Here is a 24,765-nt window from a genome sequence, read left to right on the forward strand (position 1 = left end):
AGAGGAAGGGAACTCTTTTGGAGCCCTTTATAGTGATCTGGAGAAAACTACTGCAAGCTGACGAGAAAAGACAAATGAGAGAAGTAGCTTATATTTCTGTCTGATGTCAGTTATTAAAAGCCACATAAAGGTAGGCTTCTACCATGTCAGATTTTCTCTTGACATGTGGTAGGGTATCTCTGAAATGAGAGGATAATATATAAAAGAGGGACAGGTTGTTAGACATTAAACCTATTCATGTCTTTCCTCCTCGGCAGAGATAAAATTAAGAAAAACAGGCCAGGTTACAACTGATGTGCCTCCCAGGTCCCCCTCCTCACACACCACTAGCAGGGTGTACAGCCCTATTCTCCATCTTTAGGATGAGGAATCTGGGTCTCAGCAAAAGTTCCCTCTGCGTGTGTGTGTGTGTGTGTGTGTGTGTGCGTGTGTGTCAGGGGTCAGGGGGCCTGGGTCTAAACACAGGTTCTGGATTTTTCCAAAGAAAGCCCTTTTCCCATTCAACTGTGAATTAAATAAACCACCTACAAGAAATTTCAGTACAAAGAGTTTTTTATTGACATTGTAAGAAACATTGTTCTTTCTCTTTGTTATAAAAAGACTAAGTGGTTCTGAAAGCAAAAGTAGAGTCCATCTGTGGTGGGGGCTGCAGCCCCGGGCTAGAGGTGGGTGCGGGTGGGCATTGCACGGGCTGCGGGCTGATCCAAGGAAGGCCCGGGGCCGGCCACGTCCAAGCACTATGCCTACAATACTTAAATGTATTTACACGTGTTTCTTTTTAAAAAAAGGATTACACACATTTTGTTTTTTTAAAAATCTAAAAAAGGTGAAAACAACCAACTCGTATTTTATCTTACACGTTTGCAGGATACACAACAGTAACTTGTCAGAAGAGGGACATCCTCCTATCAGCTCAAAACAACATGGGAAGCCAGGTTACAAGACAGCTCAGACTCTGCTACAATTGTGCGCTCTCATCTGGGGAGCACGCAGCCTTGAGCCCTGACTGGGCGACACCAACTGGTCCCTTGCTTCGACGGCATTAACATAAAATAAGGCACATGCATCGCAAGAATCGAACCTCTGCAGCTCCAGAGGGTGAGCCAGTGAGTGAGGAGCAGGGGGCAGTCTAATTAGTTCTTTAGAAACCCAAATGGACAGAGCATGTTTAACATGGATGCCGGATAGCGGTACCGTGTATGAGCCTGCGTTAAAAAGTAGCCATGACCCTAGAGAGTTGGTGTTATCTCCCTAAGTGCAAGGGACAGGGACGTGGAGAGAAGACTGGAGGCTGGGGATGGGTTCCGTCACAGGAGATGCCAAGTCTACAGAGATCCATCTCCAGACGGGACACTTGTAAGTGTCCCCAAAAGACCTTCCTTACACTATCACAACAGATTGAAAAAATACACTTTCCTCTCCCACCCCTCCTTTCCTCCATCCTTCTGAGATTTCCATACTGAGAGAAGCCAAATACTGAGCTGAAGCATGAGTGTCTCCTGCAAATCTGAAGGCGGGAGCAAAGAAAACAAAGTATGAAGAGAAAAAGATAGGGGTTAACCCGGAGAATCACCAGAAACCAAAGGAAAAACAGGGGCACAAGCTGACGACCGTGCCACCCCAGGCTCCATCCAGCCTTCCATGTAGGGCAAGGGTGACATGGGAAATTATGGCAATTGATAAATGCAGGACACATCTAGGAATGCATGCTAGTGGGGAAAGGATTGAGATGGAGGAGGAGGACAGGGATTGGATTAAGCCACAAGGGCATGCAAGCTCAGACCAGGACCTGGAGATTTTGAGTTCATGAAAAAGACAAGATTCATGGAATGGATTACTGATTTTGTAACCAGATCATGACCTGTTTGAAGAACACAGGAAATGCCTTGATCTTTCCATTGAAAATTCGTAGAGACTCAACTCTCCTAGCTCAGATCACTACTTGTCTTTTGATTTTGGACTCTGTTCTGAAGTGGATGCTTCCTTTGATTTACATGTAGGTGTTGCACGGAGGGAGGTGGGTGGGCGGGTGGGGGGGGATGGCCAGAGAACCTCAGCATCTCTCTGCTTTCATTTAGTTGAAAGCAAACCGTCTTAGCCAAAGTCCCAAAGGGCAATTTTACTTCCACACTGAGATTCTTGGTCCAAATGAGAGAACATAAACATGAGAAAAATGGGCTGGTCCTAATATTCTTTCTATTTAATACTTGTATTTGATTTTGTCTAATACTAATTTAAAGGGCAGGAATAAAGGGAAAAAGCCACATAATGGACTCATGATTCACTTTGGAAAAATCCAACTCCAGGGTCAAGGGGACAGAATACAGCCGGTAGCCTGAGGTGTCGATGTTTTATTTTCATAGCTTACATATTTTTTAAAGTAAAATGCTGGATAATCCACATACTCTGTGCACACATAGTATGTCTTTTATGTGTAGCAACTGCACCTGGGGAGTAGCTGCACTTTTAAAATCTTTAAATGTTTTAATCCAAAACAAAAGTCCAGATTAAGTCCACAGTAAGAACAAACTGCATAGAACACTTTAACTTCTTAAATGGATGAATCACTTAATAGATAGGGTGCAAAAACAAGGTATCCACACAGCTACAAAACTTCTTCCCTAGTGCTTTTAAATACCAAAAATATTTGAAGCGATTTATTCCAAATATCTTTGTCTGTGAGCTTTTTTCTTTTACAACCAAGTTTTATAAATCCCCTAAAATAGGGCACTTAGAATAGAAATACTCCTTCGCTATAGTGGAATTAACATATGTTAATGATAGAGCCAGCTGTGGGGTTAAGTACCTATATACTCAGAACCAGATATCATCAACTCTCAGTTATCTATGAAAATGGGGCAAGAGATGGAACTATCAACAAATAGGCAAACCCACAAATAGTCCCCAAATTCTCCACAGTAGCTTGAATCTGCGATCCGCCTACCTTCTTACCAGAACAGAAGACAGTAATAGCGTGTCTGAGTGTCACCCAGCACCCTTTCCTGTCTCCCTGGAATAGCACTGAACATTCGCAGACAGAGAGAGAGGAGGCAAGGTCGAGAACTGAGAACTGTCGTACAGACGTACCCACCCTAAGCTCACGTACGGACAGGAAGAATTTTAAACCCCAATGGTGGGCGCACCATTTCATGTGCAAGAGTCCCAAATTTCGACCTGTGTGTTATCTGTCTAAAGCACGCTCTGACCCGAACTGCGGGCAAGGAGCATCTCCAAAACCTGTGACCTCTGGTACAGTACACTCACAAGAGATTCCCAAACTCACTCTCCACGTTCTCACTCTCGTGCCCAGTGTGGGAATTAAAAAACAAAAGAAACAAAACACAAAAACGAACGCTGAACGTATGTAAAGGAAAATGGAAAAAAGCTGGAAATGTAACCCGTTGGTCACGAGCACACCAATTCCTATTTCCTTGGCGTAACAGAGAAACATGTCAAATCCTTTCATTTGCCCTCTCTCCAAAAAGAAAGAACATGTACACCACACATTTACACGGGTTTACTAAAAAAAAAAAAAGGGGGGGGGGCGGGCTTACAGTTTTTTAAAAAAGAGGGTGTTTCGAGTGTAACAATACTGATTCAAAACTGAAATGGAAGACAGTTTCTCCCTAGAATACTTTAGGGTTTTTCAGAGTCCTTTTCCATAAAAGGAATATACTTGAAACACATCCCAGTTAGGTGAGATGAGATTGCTAAAACATATACAGAACTAAAAAAAAAAACAAAAACGAAACAACCAAAAAAAAAAAAAAGGGTCCATTTAATCTTTTAAACTCCTAAAGTTTCAGGTCTCTTGGCAGTCTTTTTTTTTTTTTCCCCCCTAGAGCCTACTGCATAACTGCAAGGAATTTGCTTTCTTCTGCGAGGGAGGTCAGCAGAGAACTCATGTCTCCGATTGCCATGTTGGTGGTGCTCAGAGACAGAGCTTGCAACGGGAGGGCGGCGCGTGGCGTCGTGAGCCGGGAGGAGCTGTGAGAAAGGTTCTGAATGATACTTGGGCTCAGGGCTCCTGACATCAGGCTGGCGTGGTCCGCGTCATCTATGATGGCGTCGAAATCAATCTGCACCCCTTCCAGGTCATGGCTGTCGAGGCTGTCCACTGTGCTTGTCACCTGGTTAGCACCTGGGGAGAGTAATTCAGGGTTTTCGGCGCTCGGCCCCTGGAGCAGGCAGTTGGCTTCTGACACGGGGAAGGACCCAGTTTTCACGTCTTGCTGACCGAAGCCAATGGTTTGGTCATAGAACTGACCAGAGTAACTCTGCACATTCGAATAGAGCTGATGGGGCTGCCCTGGCATCTCCATCTTGATGCCGTTCACCCTGCAGGTCTGACTTGGGTCACTGAGCTGTCCCGGCTGCAGAGCAAGGCCGCCCCTCGGCCCAGCCTGGCGCCGGCTGCCCCCGTAGCTGGCACACGGCTGGGAGCCCCTGACGGCTGCCAGGCCTGACAGCTGGATGCCGGTGCTGGGAGGCCCCGGCAGGCCGCTTTCCGGCCCTTGATAGACGTGGATATGTGAGGTAGCGCTACCGTGCCCCAGCATGTGCTGCCCGGGGCGGCCTGCCCCCTGGGGGTGCATGCTGTCACTGAAGAGCTGATGCGCCAGGTACCCCTGTCCCACCGGGTCTGGGCTGGGCATGCCATTCACCGTGCTGCCAGCCGACTCGTCCGGTGCCACCGACAGGCCAAAATCCGGCTGGCTCCCGCTCCCTTGCATGGGGATGCTTTTCAGCTTTGCTGCCTGGATCCCGGCACCGCAGGCCCCGTCGAGCACGCCAGGCTGCCGGGCCAGGCAGTTCCCGTACTGCTGGGCCTTATAGGGCTGTTCGTGGAAGGCGTTCCCGTTGGGGCCCGCAGCTCCGCCGCCGCCGCCGCCGTGGCTCACCAAGTGCTCCGGGCCCCCGAAGGAGCTGCCGTGCTCCCCGGGGGTCGGATATCCCCCAGCCGGGCCAGCCCCGCTCCTCAAGGGATTCTGTGGGTGGACGCCCACGTGGCCGTACAACCCGAAGGCGCGGGCCTGCTGCGCCGCGGGCCGCTGGCCGCACTTCAGCTTGTTGGAGGACAGGTCGGCGCTGCCCGAGCTGACTTCGTTCCACTGAATGGGCAGGTCGGATTTACTGGCATCAGTGCAGGGCGCTTCCAGCCCGCGATACTGCTGGCTGGTGTGGCTGCCGGGTGGCCCAAGTGGCTCAAAGTCGCCGGGCCCGCTCCCCAAGCCAGGCCCGTGGGGCCCTTTGCTGTCATCGGAGACGGCGCCCGGGAAAGGCTGCCCGTACCCGACTGGGTTCTGGGAATTTAAATACTGCACCACGTCGTCGGGCAGGAGATCCTCATCGTTCAGGCTCACATCGGCGTCCATGGCCAGGGACTCCAGGGTGACGTTCTCAGTAATGCTCGGGGGACAGGGAGACGCGTGGAAGTGTCGGGACTGGCCCCCGTCTGGCCGCGTGTAGTTCTGAAGCACCAGATTACGCTTCTCCAGGGACGGAGGCAACACCGGAGGGCTGAAGCTGTTCAGGCTGTTGAACCGCTGCACCCGGGGCAGCGAGAGGCTCTCGGAGGCCGTCCGCACCGGGTCGCTGGCTCTTCTCACGCCGTTGCCCGGCGCATCCTGGGGCAGCAGGGGGCGCCGGCCGTACCCGTGGGCCCCGCCGTCGCTGCATCTCCGGGGAGGAGGTACGGGAGGCAGGGGCCCCGCGGGCTCCCTGCCATCGCCCAGCAGGGCCATCCGGGTCTTGAGGCTCATCCTCTCCATGTTGGGCAGCGGGGTGGGCGGCGGACCGCCCGTGGCGGCGGCGTACTTGGCTTTCAGGCGGTACTGCTGCGCGGGCGTGAGGCTGAGCAGGCTGGGCAGGCCGTCGCCCTGGCTGGCCTCGCTGGACCTGCGCGAGGCGTCGGTGGAGATGGGGTCGTAGGAGTCGGCCACGCTCACGTTCTGGGGCCGCCCCTCGGCCTGGGACGCCTCGCTGGACCGGCGGCTGGAGAAGCAGGGCGAGATGCCGGAGGAGCGGCGGCTGCTCAGGTAGGCGGAACTGATGGTGCTGGCGCTGCTGTCTCTCCGGTTGAGCAGGTTCAGCATGGTGATGTCCACCCCAGAAAGGTCGCTTCTGTTCGGGAGAAGGGGCGGGGGCCCGCCCAGACCGCAGCTGGTACTGGGCTGCGTGCCTGCAGAGAAAGCCGGGGAGACAGGGGTTCATTTCAGCTTCATTTCATTTCAGCGGGCCTGCTGCCCCGGGATGCGCTGTTAAAGTCAAGATGACTTAACACAGGTGTCGGCGAACAGTGAGTGACCCTTTTCGGTTTCCGGGGCCGGGCGGCCTTGGCCATGGTTACCCATCGCTGCCCTGCAGCACCAAAGGGCCTGGGGACAGTAGTAAAGGGGTGGGTGAGGCTGGGTGCCGATACAACTTTATTTACAAGAGCAGGTGGGAGCTGTACGAGGCCCACGCCCGGTTTAAAGAAAACACTAACAACTCCCTGATGAGTTAAGCTCCTTCACTGGGGCAGTGTAAGGGCCAGGTGAAGGGTCCCCGGAAGTACGTACAGTGCTCAAGTTACAGGAAGTACCAGGGCAGAAGGCGTACGTGTAAAAACTCAGGGCTTCCCCATGACATCCTGTGCGGGTGGAGCGCACCGGAGTAGGTAGGGTGGGGGAGGTTCACCCCTGGGATATGCTGCAGATATTGAGTGTAATCTCAGACACCCAAACGGACTGAGGGCCGGCAGTGACAGAGATGGCTCGCCTTTCGCTGAATTGGGCCATCAGTCAAAGTGGCTGCAGACTATGGAAGGCAGAGACAGGTGCTAACCCGGGATGCCTCTGCGTTTGGGGTTTCCTTCTCCTGGTCTAAGAGGTATGATTTCACCATCAGAACATGAGTCATGCACAGTCTTACTTTTCATTTCAGGATTATCCTCTTACTGCCTGCTGTTCAAATACGGACTCTCCAGAAAGGCAACACTAACATTTATGGTTCCAGCCATCATTTTAGGGCCGCTGGGGAAACAAGCAAATGGGAAACCAAGGGCCCGGGTCTGCCTAGGGCTCCGGCCGCCCTTGAAAGAACAGAACACCCCGCGCGGACCCGAGGACCGGCCAGAACTCACCGTTTCCTATGAGAGGAGAGACCGCAGGGGCTTTGGGGGGTAGAATGGGATGCAGTCGCGGAAGCATTCCATTCACTTGTTTGAGTCTTTCTAGCTTGACGTGCTCCATCCATTTGGTCCCTGCCGGGTTCCTCCGGGCTTGCAGAGCGAGGGCTGTGGTTGCAGTGGAAATGGTCGAGTCCATGATTGGGGTTTCGTCGATGGCACTGAGGTCGCCCATACCACCTCCATCGGTTAGAGGAAGCTCGAGCCCACTGTTGGAATAGTTGCTGATGGGGGAGTGTTGGCTGCTGCATGAAGACTGACCACCAGGGCTTGGCTGAGATGTCTGTGCGGTCAAGAGGAAAGGAAAGAAATGTCACCCGAATGATAAAGGCCGGGGAGCGGATGACGAGAGATCACGCAGATCAAGTCCTGCTGGATTCTCAGTGGGTGGGATGAAAAAGAAACATGTTCTGGTGAGTGGAGGTGGCCTCCCTCAACCTCAGTGACTGCGCAGCAGGCAGATGTGCAGCGGAGGAAATGGACGGCGGCGGGTGCCGGATATGACGTATCAGCCATGGAACCCCGCCCCAAATGCGAACTCTGCGTCACACCTCCTTGTCGGTTCCCACCCCACCTCCATGACTTTATCCTTTGGGCAAATTACTCAGCCACTCTAAACGTCAGTTTGCTTATCCAGAAAATGGGGACAATTTATTTATCCTAGGGATTGTTGTGGGAGTTAGGTGTAAAGCCCTGAAAACACACAAAGTTCAAAAAGACCTGGATGGCAGTAATTAATTGGCTCGGAGAGTGTTAGCAGTTGTTGTTACAATTGCTTTAGTCCTCGGAAGGTATGTCCCAGGAGCCCATGTTAACTCCCCTCCAACCAGCCCCTCTATACCATTCCAGGCTGGTTCCCCAAGCTCTTGTAACCTCTCTACTTTCCTTCTACATTTTCTTGCTTTGTAGAACTCCAAGCAGGGTGTAGGTAAAAGCAGTTGTAAGAGGGAAAACTTCAATCACTTAGCTTCTGCTATAGCCAGAGAGGACCCGCATTGCACTAGGAGAATTGGGCCAGGTTTCCCAAACCCCAACCAAGTGGACTGGGGGAAGCCAATTCTGCGACTCGATGGGAACTTCATCTGGTCCACCGGTTCTCAGGGAAAGAACCCCCTCCACGGGCCCCTGGCCATGGGGACTGGAAGGCTCACTGTCTCTACTTTTGGGACCCCTCTATAGAATGGCCTGCATCGAGCAGTCCGCACAGCCTGGAACTGGCCCATCTAAAATTCCAGCGGTGCCCTGGTGGATGCACACTCTAATCCTTTATGCAGAGATAAGAAAAGTGATGTTCAGAGAAGTTCAGTGACTGCCCAAAGTCACAAAGCGAACATTGTGATGACCCAGACTCCCAGACCGGCCTCACTTCCATTTCTCTGTAGCACCCTCTCCGGTGTTACCTAAAAACTACATAAAGCCTGACAGCAGCCCAAGAAGCAGGGAGAGATAACTACACACACTCCAGTACAGACGGCTGTGGTCTCTGGTGGAACCACAGTGCCGTCAGCAAGGGGTCTGGACACAGTCATTTTCCGTGGAACCCGTTACAGGTTTTCTGAGAACACAGTACATACACCCAAGCAAATGAACACTTTCTAAGCGAGCAGCACATGGTACACTAAGTGTGTCCTGGGCAACCAAGCAGAGAAAAATAAGATACACAAATGTGATCACGAATGCATAAAGCCCGTCTATAAAGTTTTTGCTTCTGTAGTGTCCCAAAGGGCCAGACCACCTGCTCCTTTGCAGAGAACTTAGATCATCCTGGGCTTTGGATGTCTTTTACGCTTGGACTGTCAAATCAGCATGTGTGTGTATGTGTATGTGAATCTGTGTGTATGTACACACGCACACGCAGGCTCACACTTCCACAGGGCCCAGAAGAAGGCTCACGTGCACCTACAATTAGAAAATGCTTAAAGGAGCGCAGACATTCTGATATAGATTAAATTGCCAACAAGTGTATTCAGATCTTGCTCCAAGAAGGTGGTGCACGTCTGGTCCAAGAACAAATTTACACTAGTCAATATGACAATGAAATAGTCTTTGAGAACATCTGCTTGGTCGGCCCCAGTGTGATTTATTATGAAAACCTAGACAAAGAGAATGATGAATTTCAACATCTAACTCCACATTTCCACATGCTGAATGTTCAAAACACATCACTTCTATGTTGGAAACATAGCTGAGTAATGTCCACTACTAAAAATGTCACAAAGGACAACGACGAAAGAAAAGTGAAACAAATAAAAGTTAAATGTTAAAATGAAAAGAAAACAAAGAGAGCAGAGAAGCCAAAATTCCCTCACCTTATTACCCACTGTCCTTAGGAAGTGAGAACAAGACATTTAGGAGCATTACACAGAAGAGAAGTTGGAGTAATAAGAAAAAAAGAAGAAAGAATTTAATTTATAGCATGATGAGCAAATCAAAGACAAGTTTTTGAAGAAAGAATATTAGAAATGTAAATCGCCTGTGCCTTAGTAAATGTCTATGAAGATACCTACTTATATTTACATGTGTGTGTACATATTCATAAAATAGTCTCCCGTGGAAATCTGGTTAATTTATTAACCTCACTGAGCCTCAGTTTCCACACCTGTAACATAAGGGGCCTAGTCTCAGTCTCTGTGAACTCTTTCCAGCCCTTTGTTTCTATGATTTAATTATTTTATAAAATAGTTCACATCTTGGAGAACCTCAGGTGTCACTGAGCAAAATCAAGGTAAATGTTTATTTCTACCAATTTTTCTTTTTAAAGAATGGGTGTTTGGAGAAGAGATAAGTTTTCTTTTCTTTCATTTTTTTAAAAACTTTTTGCTATGGATGTACATTAAAAGTACAAGGGATTCTGGGTTCCTAGGATGTCCTAAAAACATAAATCATTGTCTTTCAATGACATAATCTAGGAGACCACAAATTCACTTTCCTTGTTTCATTAAACACTTGAGGATAAACGGGTGAATCTTTTGCACAATTATTATATAGGTGGTGGACTTTATTTTAGGAAATTGATAAATGCTCCCCCCCCAAAAAAAGTATATAAAACACAGTTTACAAATTGATTAATTTAAAAGTGTAGTGATCAGTCATAACACGTATATAAACTTCTTACTAAGGTGTTTTTTTAAAAGCAAAGTATGGCTACCCACTGGGAAATAATGATACATCTGGATAGCTTATTTGCATGATCTTTGGCTAGACTTAGTGTCACTTTCTAAGACAAACTCAGTAAGTCATTAAAATTCAATTAAGTCATTCAATTCCACTCTATCGATTCTGAAATTGTATGTGCATTAATTCCTGCCCATACATACCACTACATGGTGACATAACTTAGGAATTCATAGGATGTCCATACAGTTCTTGGACTTTTCTAATTTTAAGCAAATGCTTCCTTGAACTGAGTAGAAATCTGCCTGTCTGGTCATTTCCATGCATCTGGAAGTCTAAGCCTATGACTTCTATCTAGTATGTTTCTTCCATATCCCGAGATTGACAGACTAGAGCCCAAAGCTCAGAACTGACTGTATTATACATATGCCAAATACAAATGTCCTAAATCTCCTCAAATGTACTAAATCTCCTCTGATTGCTACTCTCTTCATTTTTCTCGTTGTTTTTGGAAAAATTTTAGATAGTTTATTCTGGCCCGTGCATAAGGCAAAATCACCAAGTGAAGTTTGAAAGAAGCTGCAACAGTAGCTTAATCCATGTATCCTATTTGTCATCAAACCATATGATTTTTGCTGATGACGTCTTTCAAATCCCTCCCATGCTTTCCACCTCCTCAATTCAGGCAGCACTGCAGATACGGTCTCGAAGTCTATCAACCAATCTCTAGATTGGCACTGGAGCTGTCTTTTCTAAAAACTTAGAAAACCTAAAAGAATCCCTTTATATCCTCCCCCTCTTTTTACTCTGGCACATTTCCCCGGGGGCCCCAAGGCTGGAGCTTGGCTGCCCCAGGTCCACCTCCCCAGCAGGCGGTCTTTGCCCTCTCTGAGCGCTGACCTTGGCGGCCACCTGCCCTCTGCCTTCCCATCGTGTCCTCAAGGGCACTGGCTCCGAACCCTCAGACCCAGACTTGGCTTAAAGCCCCATCACACTGAGTGGTGTTTGTTTCTTGGTCTCCCTATCCCACTGGACTACAGACCCATAAAGAATAGGGGCCGTGGCTTATTTATCTTGGGGTCAACAGGGCAAAGAAGTCAGAAAATATGTTTACAGAAGGACTGAATGGATGGCTGTCTACGTTAGAGACCTGCCGAAAATGTGCGCCGTGGTGTCTGTCTACCTGCCACAAGGTGGGATGCTTCCAGATGGATTTCAAAAACCAGTTCGGAAACCCTGGAGCTCTTTGCTGGGCTGAGCTCTGCTGTGCAGATCAACGTGGGGTAGGCAATCCGGATCAGGGAGCTCTGACCTCCGTAAATCACACAGTGGGATGCAGTGAGAACGGGGCAGTAAAGTCCGCCCCTCGCCCCTGCCCCCAGCACCCTTCCTGGCCACCCCCGCCCCCTTTTTTTTTTTGCGGTACTCGGGCCTCTCACCGCTGTGGCCTCTCCCGCTGCGGAGCACAGGCTCCGGACGCGCAGGCTTAGCGGCCATGGCTCACGGGCCCAGCCGCTCCGCGGCACGTGGGATCTTCCCGGACCGGGGCACGAACCCGCGTCCCCTGCATCGGCAGGCGGACTCCCAACCACTGCGCCACCAGGGAAGCCCTTCCTGGGCCCTTTAAAGACCTGGGAGAACTTGGGGGAAAAGCAGAAGGAAAGCGAATGACATACCATGGGCTTCTCCGCCTTGACCGTTTTCACTTGGAGGCATTCTTCCCGCTTTGAGGTAGTGTTGCTGAGGCCCTTCTGTTCCCCGAGGGCTCCCTGAGTCTGCCGGCCAGGTGACCTAGACTGTGAGTGGCCGCCGGAATCTCGTGGCGCCGGGGGCCTGGGATGCACGTCCCCACGCTGCTTCTTGGTGACGTGAGCCTCTGGGCCGTGCACGGTCTTCACGTGCTTCCGGAGGGAGCTGGGGTCTGTGTAGCGCTTGGTGCAGCCGGGGATTTTGCACACGTACGGTTTCTGCCAAACGCCCCAGGGATGAAAGAACAGGCTGTTATCAAGGCGATTAGTCCCCCCGCCCGGTGGTCTTTTGTGGCTGCTCATTATATTTTTAATTCTTTCAAAGCACGATCACAAGGCTGTGAGGTGTTCAAAACCCTCTAAATGGTGCAAAGGTTTAATCAACAGAATCCAGCTTGAATACATTATTATTTTAGGGAATGCTCAGGGCGAGCGAAGAACGTGTAAATTGCGCTTATGTTCTTGGAAGCATTTGTCCTGTGAGTAGGAACAGGGATCGTGGTGTCCCGTGGTGCTCAGGAGATAATCTGATGAGGACCACGGAGGTGATGACACTGCTGATGATAACAGGAGACACCCATCCTTTAATGAGAAGAACGCTTGGGGGAGAGCTGGTGTGCAGACCTTGCTTACAAATGTCCTGGTTCTCAGACCTAATATCACTCTACCTCCTTTGAAAATGAGCTCTTTACCCATTGATACAGTAAAAAAAAAAAAAAATTGCCTGCAGCCTCTCCCGGGTTAGATATCACTAAAATACCTTCCTTTGGGTTGTATTACAACTGCGGGGGGTTGTTCAGGGCTCAGAATATCCAGAACCTCTCTGATCTTCGAAGTCGTAAGCCCTGTCGGAGTGTCCGCGAATGCTGACTCGTAAACCGATGAGGGCGGATGGATGTCGTCCTGGAGACGAGGATTCCTGGATGAGGCTCTGCTCGCGAGTACTAAGATCTAGAAATTATTTCATGCTACTTTTATTTTCTATGTGATCAAGCCTACAGATACAGTCCTAAAAAATTATATGGACCCTTATAGCTGAATATTTACTCACATCACAGAACTCATGGCATTGTATTCATGACCGACATCAGAACTGTGATTTCGTTTACTTCCCTTGAAACCTAATATATTCATGGATACTCACAGGAGTCTATATTTACCTCTGTGTATCCCAGAATATGAGCTATTAGGTAAACAATAGTCATAAAAGTCATGCTTAATACAATGCATCCATTACAGTTACATTAAAAAGATTCCCTGTCTTATAGAATGATGCTTTTTCCCTAAAAGCCCAAGAAGAGACTGAGAGCTACCTAAAATGAGGAAATGTCCTAATGTAGTGAAATAAAGATTCCAGAAATTATCTTGAGAGACCTCACCTCCAAATTTGAGATTCTTTTGGGTGGAATGGATTCCCATTAACTGCACATTACTTCTGTTCAGAAGCTTGTGTGATTTGCAGCACATATATAACGAAACGAGCACATCAAATTCTATGCATTAGGGACAGAAGAATGGCTCTGATGAGTAGTGCTATTATCGTGTGGCATCTGCCCTCGGCCCTGTGCTTCCGCACTCTGCTGCGGTGACAGACAGACAGGAACGTACGGGGTAGGGAGACGGAACACAAAGCCAGGCCACTGTTACGTGTCTGAAGAGCTACTCTTCCCATAAATACCTGCACGTATGTATCATGGGTTGGCTTGGAAATGAGAACACAGCTAGAGGCGGAGTGAATCCGCTAATGTTCATCAGCTCCTGCATTTCCAGGACCAAGAGAACATACAAGTACATGTGTGCCCATGTGCCCTTGCATGTGGACATATACAATAGCCACCTACAAGGAAACTCCAAGAACACAGGGTCAGGAAACTTAACTTCACATTAACTCAGTTACGTATCTTGGCCCCCAAATTCTGTTGTGATGAATGATGAAATGCAATCTAATGGTAGGTAAAGATAAATGTCAGGATTCTGAGTTACCCGTATTTCCTGTCCTGGATACTTAACTTTTGGTACTGTCATGGCCTTCTTGACCCCCTGAACTGAAAGGTACTTTGTGAAAGTGGGGATACCTATTCTACTTGACTGTGTAGAATGTATCCAAATGAAATTTTTGGTAAACATTTAATGGCCCCTACGATAGGCAAGACTCTGAGCAAGAAGTTTTATAAGACAGGATCAAATCTCAAGGGCTATAAAATATGGTAGGAAAAATAAGACAGCATGAATTACCTACAGTACAAAGTGTGGATGCTAGAAAAGGATGTGGACAGAGGGGAATCATTTTTGCATTGGGATGATCATGGGAGGCATCAATGTAGTTTCTGTATCTGGGTATAATGCCCAGCTCATGGGGTCAGGGTACGGGCTAAATCAGACCATGTACACGCGGTGCTTACCACGACGTGATGTGGGGCACATAATAAGTGCTCAATAAACAGAGCTTTGATTAGGAAGAGGCGTCGTAGTTGGGTCCTGAAAGACAAACAAGATGCTGAAGGATAAAAATGAGGGCAAGAGGATGCAAAAAAAAAAAAAAAAAAAAAGTATCCAGAGCAAAGGTCCAGCAGCAGGACCACTTCAGGCATGCAGGCATGGCTGTCTGGAAGGTTCCATTCACGGTGACCATTGTGAGAGGTCAAGGGAATGGTGAAAGGGAAGGCTTGGGTCCAGAGAGAGCAAATACGAGCCTAAGGAGTCTAAACATTTCCTACAGGAAAAACGGAGCCACTGGAACTTTCTGGAGAGGAAGATACAACCGAATCAGAGCTCCAGGAAACTGGCTTTGTCTGGTTTGGGGAGGAATGGGAGCTCCATGTCCTGGAGTAGGGAGCCCGGTCAGAGGCCACTGCGACAGTTCAGTGACCCTAAATGGGCAGGGCAGCCGTGGGGGCGGGGAGGAGACCTAGATTACCCGAATGGGTATTGCTCCCTTCCTGTTCTATTCCACCCTGTTTGCCTCATCTAGAACAGCAAAGTGCTCTGCAGATAACTAGCTATCAATATTTGTTCAGTGAAAGACCGAAGATACAAACAAGAGAGCAAAGAAATGAAAGAAGACATCTAGATTTGTCTACAATTGCTTGATGATGCCAAGTCTGGATTTCCTGGATACACTTAATTTTGGTGTATCTGAAACCGTCCATCATTCACACACAAGGACAAGGGCTTTCTCTATGCGGAATAGAGAAAAAAAGATTTCCGTGTTTGTGAATAAAATTATATTTATGTGCTTATGGCCAATGTTAATCATTTATTTTAGGTAAATTGCTCAACCTTGGTGAAAGATATTGTTGACCAAGGTATGTTTTCATCTCCTGATGTTTATTAAACTCTCTACAACATTGCACTTTTTATTGCACAGAAGAATTCATGTTTAAATATAATGCACTTAATTAAGGCAAAGAGACATGGGCACACATTTGAAGTCCATACGAAGATAAAAAGCTCAGTAACTATGTTTATATGTATACACTGCTAAAGGCCTAACATACCCAGTGCCCAAATGGATCTACAGTAACAGGAGAGAATCTATAGGAATGAATGCCCTCTAAGTTTCTAGTCATAATTGTACTTAAATACATGAAATGTAAACATATTAATTAAATTCTAAGTTAATCAAATCCCCTAAAACATTTTAAATTGAGATTTAATTCACATCCCATAAAAAGAACCCTTTTAAGCTGCACAATTCAGTGGCATTTAATACATTCACAATCTTGTGCAATCGTCCCCAGTATCAAATTCCAAAATATCTTCATCATCCCAAGAAGAAACCCTGCACATATTAGCAGTCACCCCTATTCCCCCTCGCCCAGCCTCTGGCAACTACCAATCTACTTTCTGTCTCTATGGATCTGCCTATTCTAGACCCCCTAGAAGTTGGTACAAAACAAGTACAGCGGATTATACCGCACCTATCGCACATTGTAAGGCATTTTTGACGTAAAAGATGGAGATGTGGCATCTCCTCTAAAACATCTGCAAACACTGGATCAATAATAAGAGATCCTAAAGGACTCAGGTTTCCTTATTCTACTATGAACCATTCAGAAAGGGTCTTGTATAAGTGAACTCGTGTGTGAGTTTATGTGTGAGTGTGCTTTTTTTTTTTAGAGTGTGGCTAATCCTCTTAGAGATGTTTTTGCTCTGTCAGTTCGGCTGAAAGGAAACTTGGTGAGGGCCATCTCTGCCACCTTCAAGCCAATGGCCAGTGAGCTGAATGGTCCACTTTTACCAAATTCCCTCTCCCAGCTCTCCATCTGGAAGATCAAGAACGGGCCTGATTGGCACCTTGTGGGATCAGATGAGAGTCATGCCGGGTCAAAATTATCCTTCTCTCACACAGTTTCAAGCAAACTGATGACCTACTTTGTGGGTCATCAACTATATCTCATGTGAACAAATTCTGGGTAGCTAGCCTATTTCTACCACAAATGTGGGCAGCCTTTGTGTTAATCTCTGGGTACCTTCAAGAGAAGACTTCACAGAGGAGGAAGAATCTAAGCTAGATCTTCAAGGAGCAAGGAGAAATTGGAGGTCTGCAGGTAGACGTGCATTAAAATGTAAACAAAATGAACTGGAAATCATTTTCGTTCATTCTTATGCTTCTCTGAAATTTGGGGGGATAACTACCTAAAAATAACAACAACACAACAGGAACCACCTACGACCATGAAGCTGTACTCAATATATTATCTTAAGTAACTGACTAGAAACCATTCTGGGTTTCTAGCTTCCAAGATCCTTTGGAATTTAGAATGTTTGGAAATCCTATTCAGCCAAGGTGGGTTACTCTGCAAAAGTCTTTTTTGATATAAGCGCCTTTGAAGATACCACCTGGAGAAAGCGAATAAAAGTGGCTGTCTTAGCAGTAAGCTGTCAGCTGTCAACACCTTGCTCCTGAATGTCTCCTTGGTGCTTAGAGGGTCATCCTTTGAATGCATTCCTGCTCTTCCAGGCAGAGCGAGCGCATGGAATTCCACGTTACATGTTCCTGCCGTCTGACCAGTAGGTGGCAGTACTGAACAACGTGAAACTCGTTCCCCCTTCACCCTGCACGTCGCTCCCATCCGAGCCCAGGTTTCAGCCCTACCTTTGGGGCCCCAAGCCTTGACCTGCAGCATTAGGACCCACTCGTGCTGGGAGTGGCCAGAGGCAAATACAACGGAACAGGCTTGCGTTTCCAAGTACATTCCCCAGAGGAGTTTTTATTTCCACCACAAGCTCTGGACCCAACACGTGTCCACTGGAGGGGCCTTACCTCATTGGAATGTGTCCTGTTCTGGTGCTTGGCGCGATCAGAGGCATTCGAGAAAGCCTTGTTGCAACCTTCGTGCTCACAGACGTACGGTTTCTCTCCAGTGTGAGATCTCAAGTGTGTTTTCAAGTTTTCGAGTCTCGAGTAGGCCTTTGTGCAACCTTCAAACTGAGGAGAAAACAGGTAAATCTGGAGGATCCCACACAATGACGGCTGATGTATCCCACTCGCTCCGCCTGGATGAAAGACGGGGACGTTTGGGGGACTTCCCTGGTGGCGCGGTGGTTAAGAGTCCGCCTGCCAATGCAGGAGAACACGGGTTCGAGCCCTGGTCCGGGGAGATCCCACATGCCGCGGAGCAACTTAAGCCCGTGCGCCACAACGACTGAGCCTCCGCTCTAGAGTCCACGAGCCACAACTACTGAAGCCCGCGCGCCTAGAGCCCGTGCTCCGCAACAAGAGGAGCCACCGCAATGAGAGGCCCGCGCACCGCAACGAAGAGGAGCCCCCGCCCGCCGCAACTAGAGAAAAGCCCGCGCGCAGCAACGAAGAGCCAACGCAGCCAAAAATTAATTAATTAATTAATTTAAAAAAAAAAAAAAAAAAGACGGGGACGTTTGGAGGGTTGGCAGCTCTTCAAAACCAATGAACAAAAGTCCAGTAAACTCTGCCTTTATTGGGATTCAGATGGGGCTCAGGGCCGTTCGAGAGAAAGTGTTTTCAGGGCTAAGTAAAAATCCTGGACTCTTTTTTTTTTTTTTTTTTTTAATAGGCCACTCAATGTGGACAATGGGTTTCATTATCTGCTCAGGGATCTCCTTGAATTCCCACTGATTTCAGATTCAGCACAAAGTTCATTAATATGGCTTTGTGTGCCTACAAAGGCACGGAATTTGATCCTGTTTGTAAAGGGCCTTTAAGATGTAAAGTACCAGGGCTGAGCCTTGCCTGGCGGGCACCTTAGTGAAAGAAGCCTTAGCCTCCCAGGAATCCCAACGGGGGCCATGGGGACGGACTTAGGAGGGCGAGGAAAAACTCTAAAGCCATAAGGGTTATAGTTTTAAAAAGTCAACTTAAGTTTTTCAAGTCGAAACCGCCACCCGCCTCCCCATGCTCCCCAAGGCCAGACAGGCACTGGTTCTGGGGCAGGCCCAGTGGCCCGGTGTTCGCTCCGGGGCACGTCCCCCACTGCCGCCTGCCTGCCGGCCACTCTGCAGAGCTGGGCTGTCTGACTCGGCTGCTGTTAGCCACGTGGGGCTGTTTAAATTTAAAACTCTAAGTTACGTTAAAATTTAAAAATCAGTTCTCTGGTTGCTCTAGTCACATCTCAAACGCACGTGCGTCTCATGGCCACCATGTCGGACGGGGCGGGTCTAGATCAATTCCTTCGGGCATCCCCCAAAGCTGTCAGCATCCTTTCTCCGTGTCTCACCTCCCCTGCGTTTCGGAAAGCCCTCTCAAAACCCCGGGAGTTTATCACGAACAGCACTCCAACCCTCTTCTTCCCCCACTCATCAGCTCGCAGGGCCCTTGGAGTACAAGGACGGACCCACAGGTGCAAGGCTCCCCTCAGCGGACAGCTGGCCCCCCGCCCTCCGGTACTCACAGTGCATTTGTGAGGCTTCTCCCCCGTGTGCCTGCGCATGTGCACCACCAACATGTACTGGGCTTTGAAGGGTTTCTGTTCTCTCGAGCAATCTAGCCACCGGCACACGAACTCCTTCTTTTCTCCATGGATATGGTCGTTGTTTATATGCTGGCGTTTGGAAAAAGAAAGAGAGAAATAAAACGGAAATGTACTACTCTTTTCTGAAGGCAAAAGAACGGAGTGTCCCAAATCCCCCCAACCTTAAGCCCTAAAGACCCCACGGTACCTTTACGATATACTGCAAACCTTTACTATATTTAGGATGTTTCTTAAGGAAATTTGCTCTTACTGACTGTGGAGGGATGCTTCCTAACTTGTAGGAGTGACCTGGTTTGCAAGAAGCCAGGTGTCCCAGGAAAAAGTCCTTCAAGGGCATCAGAAGAGCAGAAACGGGGTGAGACACCCACGTCCTCTCTGGGCCTCCGTTATCTTTCTTCGGCCAAGTCGGGGTCAAGGTGAACTGACCACAGGGGTGACCTCCAGCTCTCACTCCCTCCAGGCCTTGGGTAGCACCTTGGGTTAGTGCTGTGGTTCAAGACTGCAGAAAGGGCATACACACACACACACACACACACACACACACACACACACACATGTCTGTAACAAGGACCAAGCAAAACCAAAGCACTTTTTCAAAAGACACTTTAGTTCCAATTAGTGGGCTCACCCCTTTGATAAGAATCACAGAGAAATGAATGCCCTGGATACTGAAGGTGAAGGCCAGGCGATCGTTAACAAGGCGCTTAGGGTCTGAGGGTCTGTGCTGTCTTCATACACAAAATAAAGGAATGGATTCCTTAGTTTCTAAGGTTCTTCCCAGCTCTAGAATTCTGTTAATTTGGTTTTTAAAATGAAGATGAATTTCCCTGAATTGCAATTCAACGTTTTAGGATGAATTTTTAAACAGAGATCCTTGGATTCATATATCAAATGTCCTACAGCTAGGAGACACGTGTAATCTACAGCAGCGCCAGAGGAACAGGTGGTTCTTAATCTGGACCAAATTCGAGTCTACTCCAGTAAGATGAGTCTATGATTTTAATGTCCAGTCACGGGTGACGGAGGAAGTTTGTGCCCTAGGTTGATCCTGTTGTTTTTATTCTCTGGTCACTCCATACTTTATTTGCCTTAATTCAAGGCCTTTGTGAGTCCTTTCTCCCACATATGTGGAAACACATCACTAAAAAATGTGTGCAATGAGAGAAACCTCCTCTGGGTTCCCTGAGCCCCGTAACAGTGACATGACGTTTAATTACTTGCCTTCGTAGGCTCTGGCTCCTAACTGAGTGGTGTCTGGGGACCTGGCGGTAAAATTCCACCATCACTCGACCTTTCTCAGCTATTCCACTAGGCAGCTGGCTGCCGCGGGGGGGGGGGGGGGAAGCAGTCTGTTGTGCTGTTTGGGGAGTTTAAAACTGGATGAGGGCAGAGAAAAGCAATTGCTGTGTACTCTCCTCTCCTAGAACAGCTCTCAGAAAGCCCGAGAAACAGGGGAGAGTGGGTGACACAGTCTAGGGCGCAGGCAGACAACCAGGATCCTTTCAGGAGCTCTGAACACAACAAGGAAACCACACAGAATCGCTCAGGTTCACCACAGCACCTCAACCCCTGGCAGACAGATGTGTGTTTCTTATAAAAAGCCAACGGTCCTCTGTATGAGTGTTTCTTAACAGTGATGCTGGGTATAAGTTCGTCTGTATCATTTTTCTAGATTCCACATATAAGTGATATTATACAATATGTGTTTTTCTCTTTCTGACTTAACTTCACTCTGTCCGACAGCCTAGAGACACAGACATAGAGAACCAACATAGATACCAAGGGGGGGGAAGGAGAAGTGAGATGAATTGGAGATTGGGACTGACATACACACACTACTCTACATAAAACAGATAACTGGGGGCTTCCCTGGTGGCGCAGTGGTTGAGAATCCGCCTGCCGATGCAGGAGACACGGGTTCGTGCCCTGGTCCGGGAAGATCCCACATGCCGCGGAGCAACTAAGCCCGTGAGCCATGGCCGCTGAGCCTGCGCGTCCGGAGCCTGTGCTCCGCAACGGGAGAGGCCACAACAGTGAGAGGCCCGCATACCGCAAAAAAAAAAAAAAAAAAACAGATAACTGATGAGTACCTGCTGGGAACTCTACTCAGTGCTCTGCGGTGACCTAAATGGGAAGGAAATCCAAAAAAAAGAGGGGATATACGTGCACGCATAGCTGATTCCCTTTGCTGCACAGCAAGAAACGAACACAACATTGTAAAGCAACTACACTCCAATACAAATTTTTTTAAAACGTGGTGCAGGGGCGCATACGTGGATGAAGAGGACAGATGTGCCGGCCAGGGGATAACACGCCATCTTTAAATGTATGCTTCGAGAACATGTCTGCATCTGCTCACATCACCCATGACTGTCCCCGATGGGTGCTGGAGCCCAGTCTTTAAGCCCACGTGATACAGAGAGGTTCTATGAATTCTCCTTTCCAGGGAAAGCAACGAATGATCCCACAAGTCCACTCCATACAAATTGCTCTTGGTTTTTTTCCAAGTTATTAGGCATCAAGCTTCCTGGATGAATAGGCATGAAAGAAAATGAAGGAAGGGAGGGAGGGAGGGAAGGAGGACGGAAAGAAGGAGGCAGGCAAAGTTCAACCTGGAAAACGGTCTGAGAATTTGGGCTGGGCCTGCTCCTTGAGTCACGACCCACACCTTTCGGTTTCATATTCTCAGCCACTGACAGGTGGCCCTGGTATACTTGGCGGGTCCTCCGTAAATATCTGTTGGGCTGATTGGCTCATGTGAGAAACTGAACTTTCCCTGGGCCAGAGAAATTATACTTGATGCTTCTGCCTAGCTTACCTCAAATGCATTCATCCAGTATCTGTACAGTAAGATAGTAATGTAGGTGTTATATTACTTTAAAATAATATACCATCGAGAATTCAAAAGGACTTGCATGATTTGAATGATAGCCCAATGAGAACCCCATCCTGCCGGGGAGAATAAAGCAAATACTCAGCGACTGCCAACATTTCACTCATCGCCCACATACTGACACATATGTACTGGGTACCGCGCCACACCAGGCCCCGTACTGGGGAATCAGACAGACCCGAGGACACGGAATTACTGGAGAGACACGGAAAATGGCTTAAAGGACCATAGTACAATTATAGTCGTGATCAGCGTTTTGAAGGGAAATAAGAGGGTTTTAGAAAAACAATTAACAGGAGGTCCCAAATCCGTGGGGGGAGCACCAGAGACCAGGGTGGCCTTCTCCGATGAAGCGGCATTTAAAGTAGGACCTGAAGGATGAGTGGAGACTTGGCGGGTGTGCAGGTAAGGGTGTGGGTGGAGAGAAAGATGGACGGAGGCCCCTGGAGAAGGACAGAGTTTGGTGCCTTTGAGGAACAGGGTGAGGACACGCAGGGCAGGAGAGGATGGGCCAGGCTGGCGCAGGAGGCCTCCAGAGCTGCCACTGCTGGGTGTAGTACGAAGGCACGAGTTTCCAGGGGTCCAGTGGATACCACTGAGGTAGCCAAGCTTGGGCCCACCTAAAATGCAGAGTGCTGCGTCAGGTGTCCAGCAGGGAGACTGTAGGATAGACCCCTGCAGAGAACTCGAGTGCACCCCACCAGAAAGCCAGCACTTGGACGCCTGCCCCAAGTGACCTGGAGTCACTCAGGGGAACGTGGATAACCGACAGGGCAGCATCACCAGCAGCTAGTGAAGCAATGGACTGTGTCTCTTGCCCTCCCCATCATGCTGGAGGGACCCAGACTCTAGGAGGAGAGGGAAGAGGTCCCCCTCCTGGATGGGGGGGCGTGGTAGGGGAAGAAGAAACAGCCTGCCAGCCCCCCTGGAGCTGTGAGCCTGGCTGGTATAGGGAGGGGAGGCTCTGAGTGGATGGCAGGTTAGAGGTTTAAATCGGATGGGACTTTAGTAACCAAAAGTGGCTGAGAGACGTTGTAGAAGCTGCCAACCAGGGTGCTGAGGTATCTGCCATTGAGCTGGGGGGGGAGAGCTGACAACAGGCTGGTGAGGCCGGTGACTGCAAAGTGCAGACCATTTCAGATTAATACCTGGCCAAGCTGCATCGGCCTTGGCCTCTGGGACAACATCTGAGAATCCCAGTGGCGGGAATCCAGTGCATCAGTAAGCACAGCACCCCGTCTTGTCTCCATGTGGGGAGCGACAGGGAAGAAGCTTCTCGGGACCGTGGAAGCAACCTCACTTTCAGAAAGGTTAGCACCTTGGGAATTTTCCCTTTCTGCCCCGTAGAGTAGACCTAAGGCCTGTGTAATACGCTTTTGTAATTTTCTGAAACCGCTCTTGAGGGCCAACTTGGATTGAGATTACAAGTTATTTTTCTTTAAATGAGATTCTATGACCTCAGCCAGCAGGGAACAGGTCCACCTTCCTTGTCTTTAGGGTCCAAATACTGAGCACAGACATAATCAATTACTTCAAAGAAACACAGAAATCTTTCTGCTTATTTATTTATTCATCAAAATATTTATTTTATATTGGGGTAGAGTTGATTGACAATGCTGTGTGAGTTTCAGGAGTACAGCAAAGTGATTCAGTTAGATACACATATGTATCTATTCTTTTTCAAATTCTTTTCCCATTTAGGTTATTACAGAATATCGAGCAGAGTTCCCTGTGCTATACAGTAGGTCCTTGTTGGTTATCTATTTTAAATATAGTAAGTAGTGTGTCTATGTCATTTTGCATCTTTGAGCTTAAAACATTTCCCAAAGCTAGATCTCAGGTGAAATTTAAAATTCTAAGAAATCATAGATTTTACACGTCCAGATGTCCTAAATATTTACTCTGCTAAAAAAGCTGCTTTGGCCTCTGCAGTGGGGTGCTCATCTTCGGGCAGATCTTATAAAAACATGAGCTTGGAGATTGGGGGGTGGTTGCATTGGAAGATGCCCCCCCAGACCAAGCTGTGATAAGCTGTGCACCTTTGTACAATTCACCTATTCGGGCCTTAATTTTTCTCGTCTGTAAAATGAGCGTGATGAACTCCATCAGATATCCACAAACTTTTTCTGTAAAAAGCCAGAGAGTAAATATTTTAGGCCTTTGCAGGCCAAAAGGTTTCTGTTGGGGCAGCTCTCATCTGCTGCTGTATCGGGAGAGCAGCACAGATATCCGCACACGGTGCAGCTATTTGTTTATGGGTGCTGAAAATTTCACGTATCCTGGGGTACCCGTTACATTTTTTTCTAATTATTTAGAACTATAAAAATCATTCTTAGCTCATGGGCTGTACAAACACAAGCAGTAGCCAGATTTGGCCTGTGGGCCATTCATTTGCTCTCCTTGAACTAGATGACTTCAAAGTTTCCTTTCTGGGCTAACAGAGCCCTTGATATTCTGGGTCAGGCTGGCTCTCAAGCCTGAGGAAGTAAAATTAGAAGGAGGTATGTTTCAGCACCAGAGCAAAGAGAAGGCAGTAAAAAGGAATAAAAGTCAGGGTCCTGCCTGGGATAACACGAGGGGAGGGAGACAGACAGATGTCCCCCTCTGCATCACGGTCCTGGGACTGGATGGAAAAAGCACCCCCTTCTTTGCTCACCAAAACCCTAGGTAGTTAAGAAGGGTCCTACACAGCGAATTCTTAACACTCAACAAACAGGCCGATCCCCTGGGACACCGGCCTGAAATTCGATGGGCCTGTGTTTATTTGTGGTTTCACTGAAAATTTGCCTTCCTGGCAGTGAAAACGTTAATCAAATATATAAATAATTTAATTGGAGGGAAAATAATGCATGATTAAATTCCAAACTAATGCAACACAAAGACGTGCAATTT

General features: G+C 48.2%; 1 protein-coding gene across 1 annotated transcript in view; it reads right to left on the reverse strand.

Moving 5' to 3' along the window:
* Positions 1–534: 534 nt before the first annotated feature.
* Positions 535–24,765, reverse strand: part of GLI3 (GLI family zinc finger 3) — a 295,745-nt gene continuing 271,514 nt past the window's right edge. The window contains exons 11-15 of the mRNA XM_067042882.1: positions 18,900–19,049; positions 17,297–17,461; positions 11,959–12,249; positions 7,124–7,451; positions 535–6,181 (exon numbers count right to left, since the gene is read on the reverse strand). Coding sequence (XP_066898983.1) covers positions 3,846–6,181; positions 7,124–7,451; positions 11,959–12,249; positions 17,297–17,461; positions 18,900–19,049 — 3,270 coding nt within the window. The 3' untranslated portion in view covers positions 535–3,845. The remainder of the gene's footprint in view (positions 6,182–7,123; positions 7,452–11,958; positions 12,250–17,296; positions 17,462–18,899; positions 19,050–24,765) is intronic.

Source organism: Kogia breviceps, chromosome 9, assembly GCF_026419965.1.
Source record: "Kogia breviceps isolate mKogBre1 chromosome 9, mKogBre1 haplotype 1, whole genome shotgun sequence".
Classification (NCBI taxonomy): Eukaryota; Metazoa; Chordata; class Mammalia; order Artiodactyla; family Physeteridae; genus Kogia; species Kogia breviceps.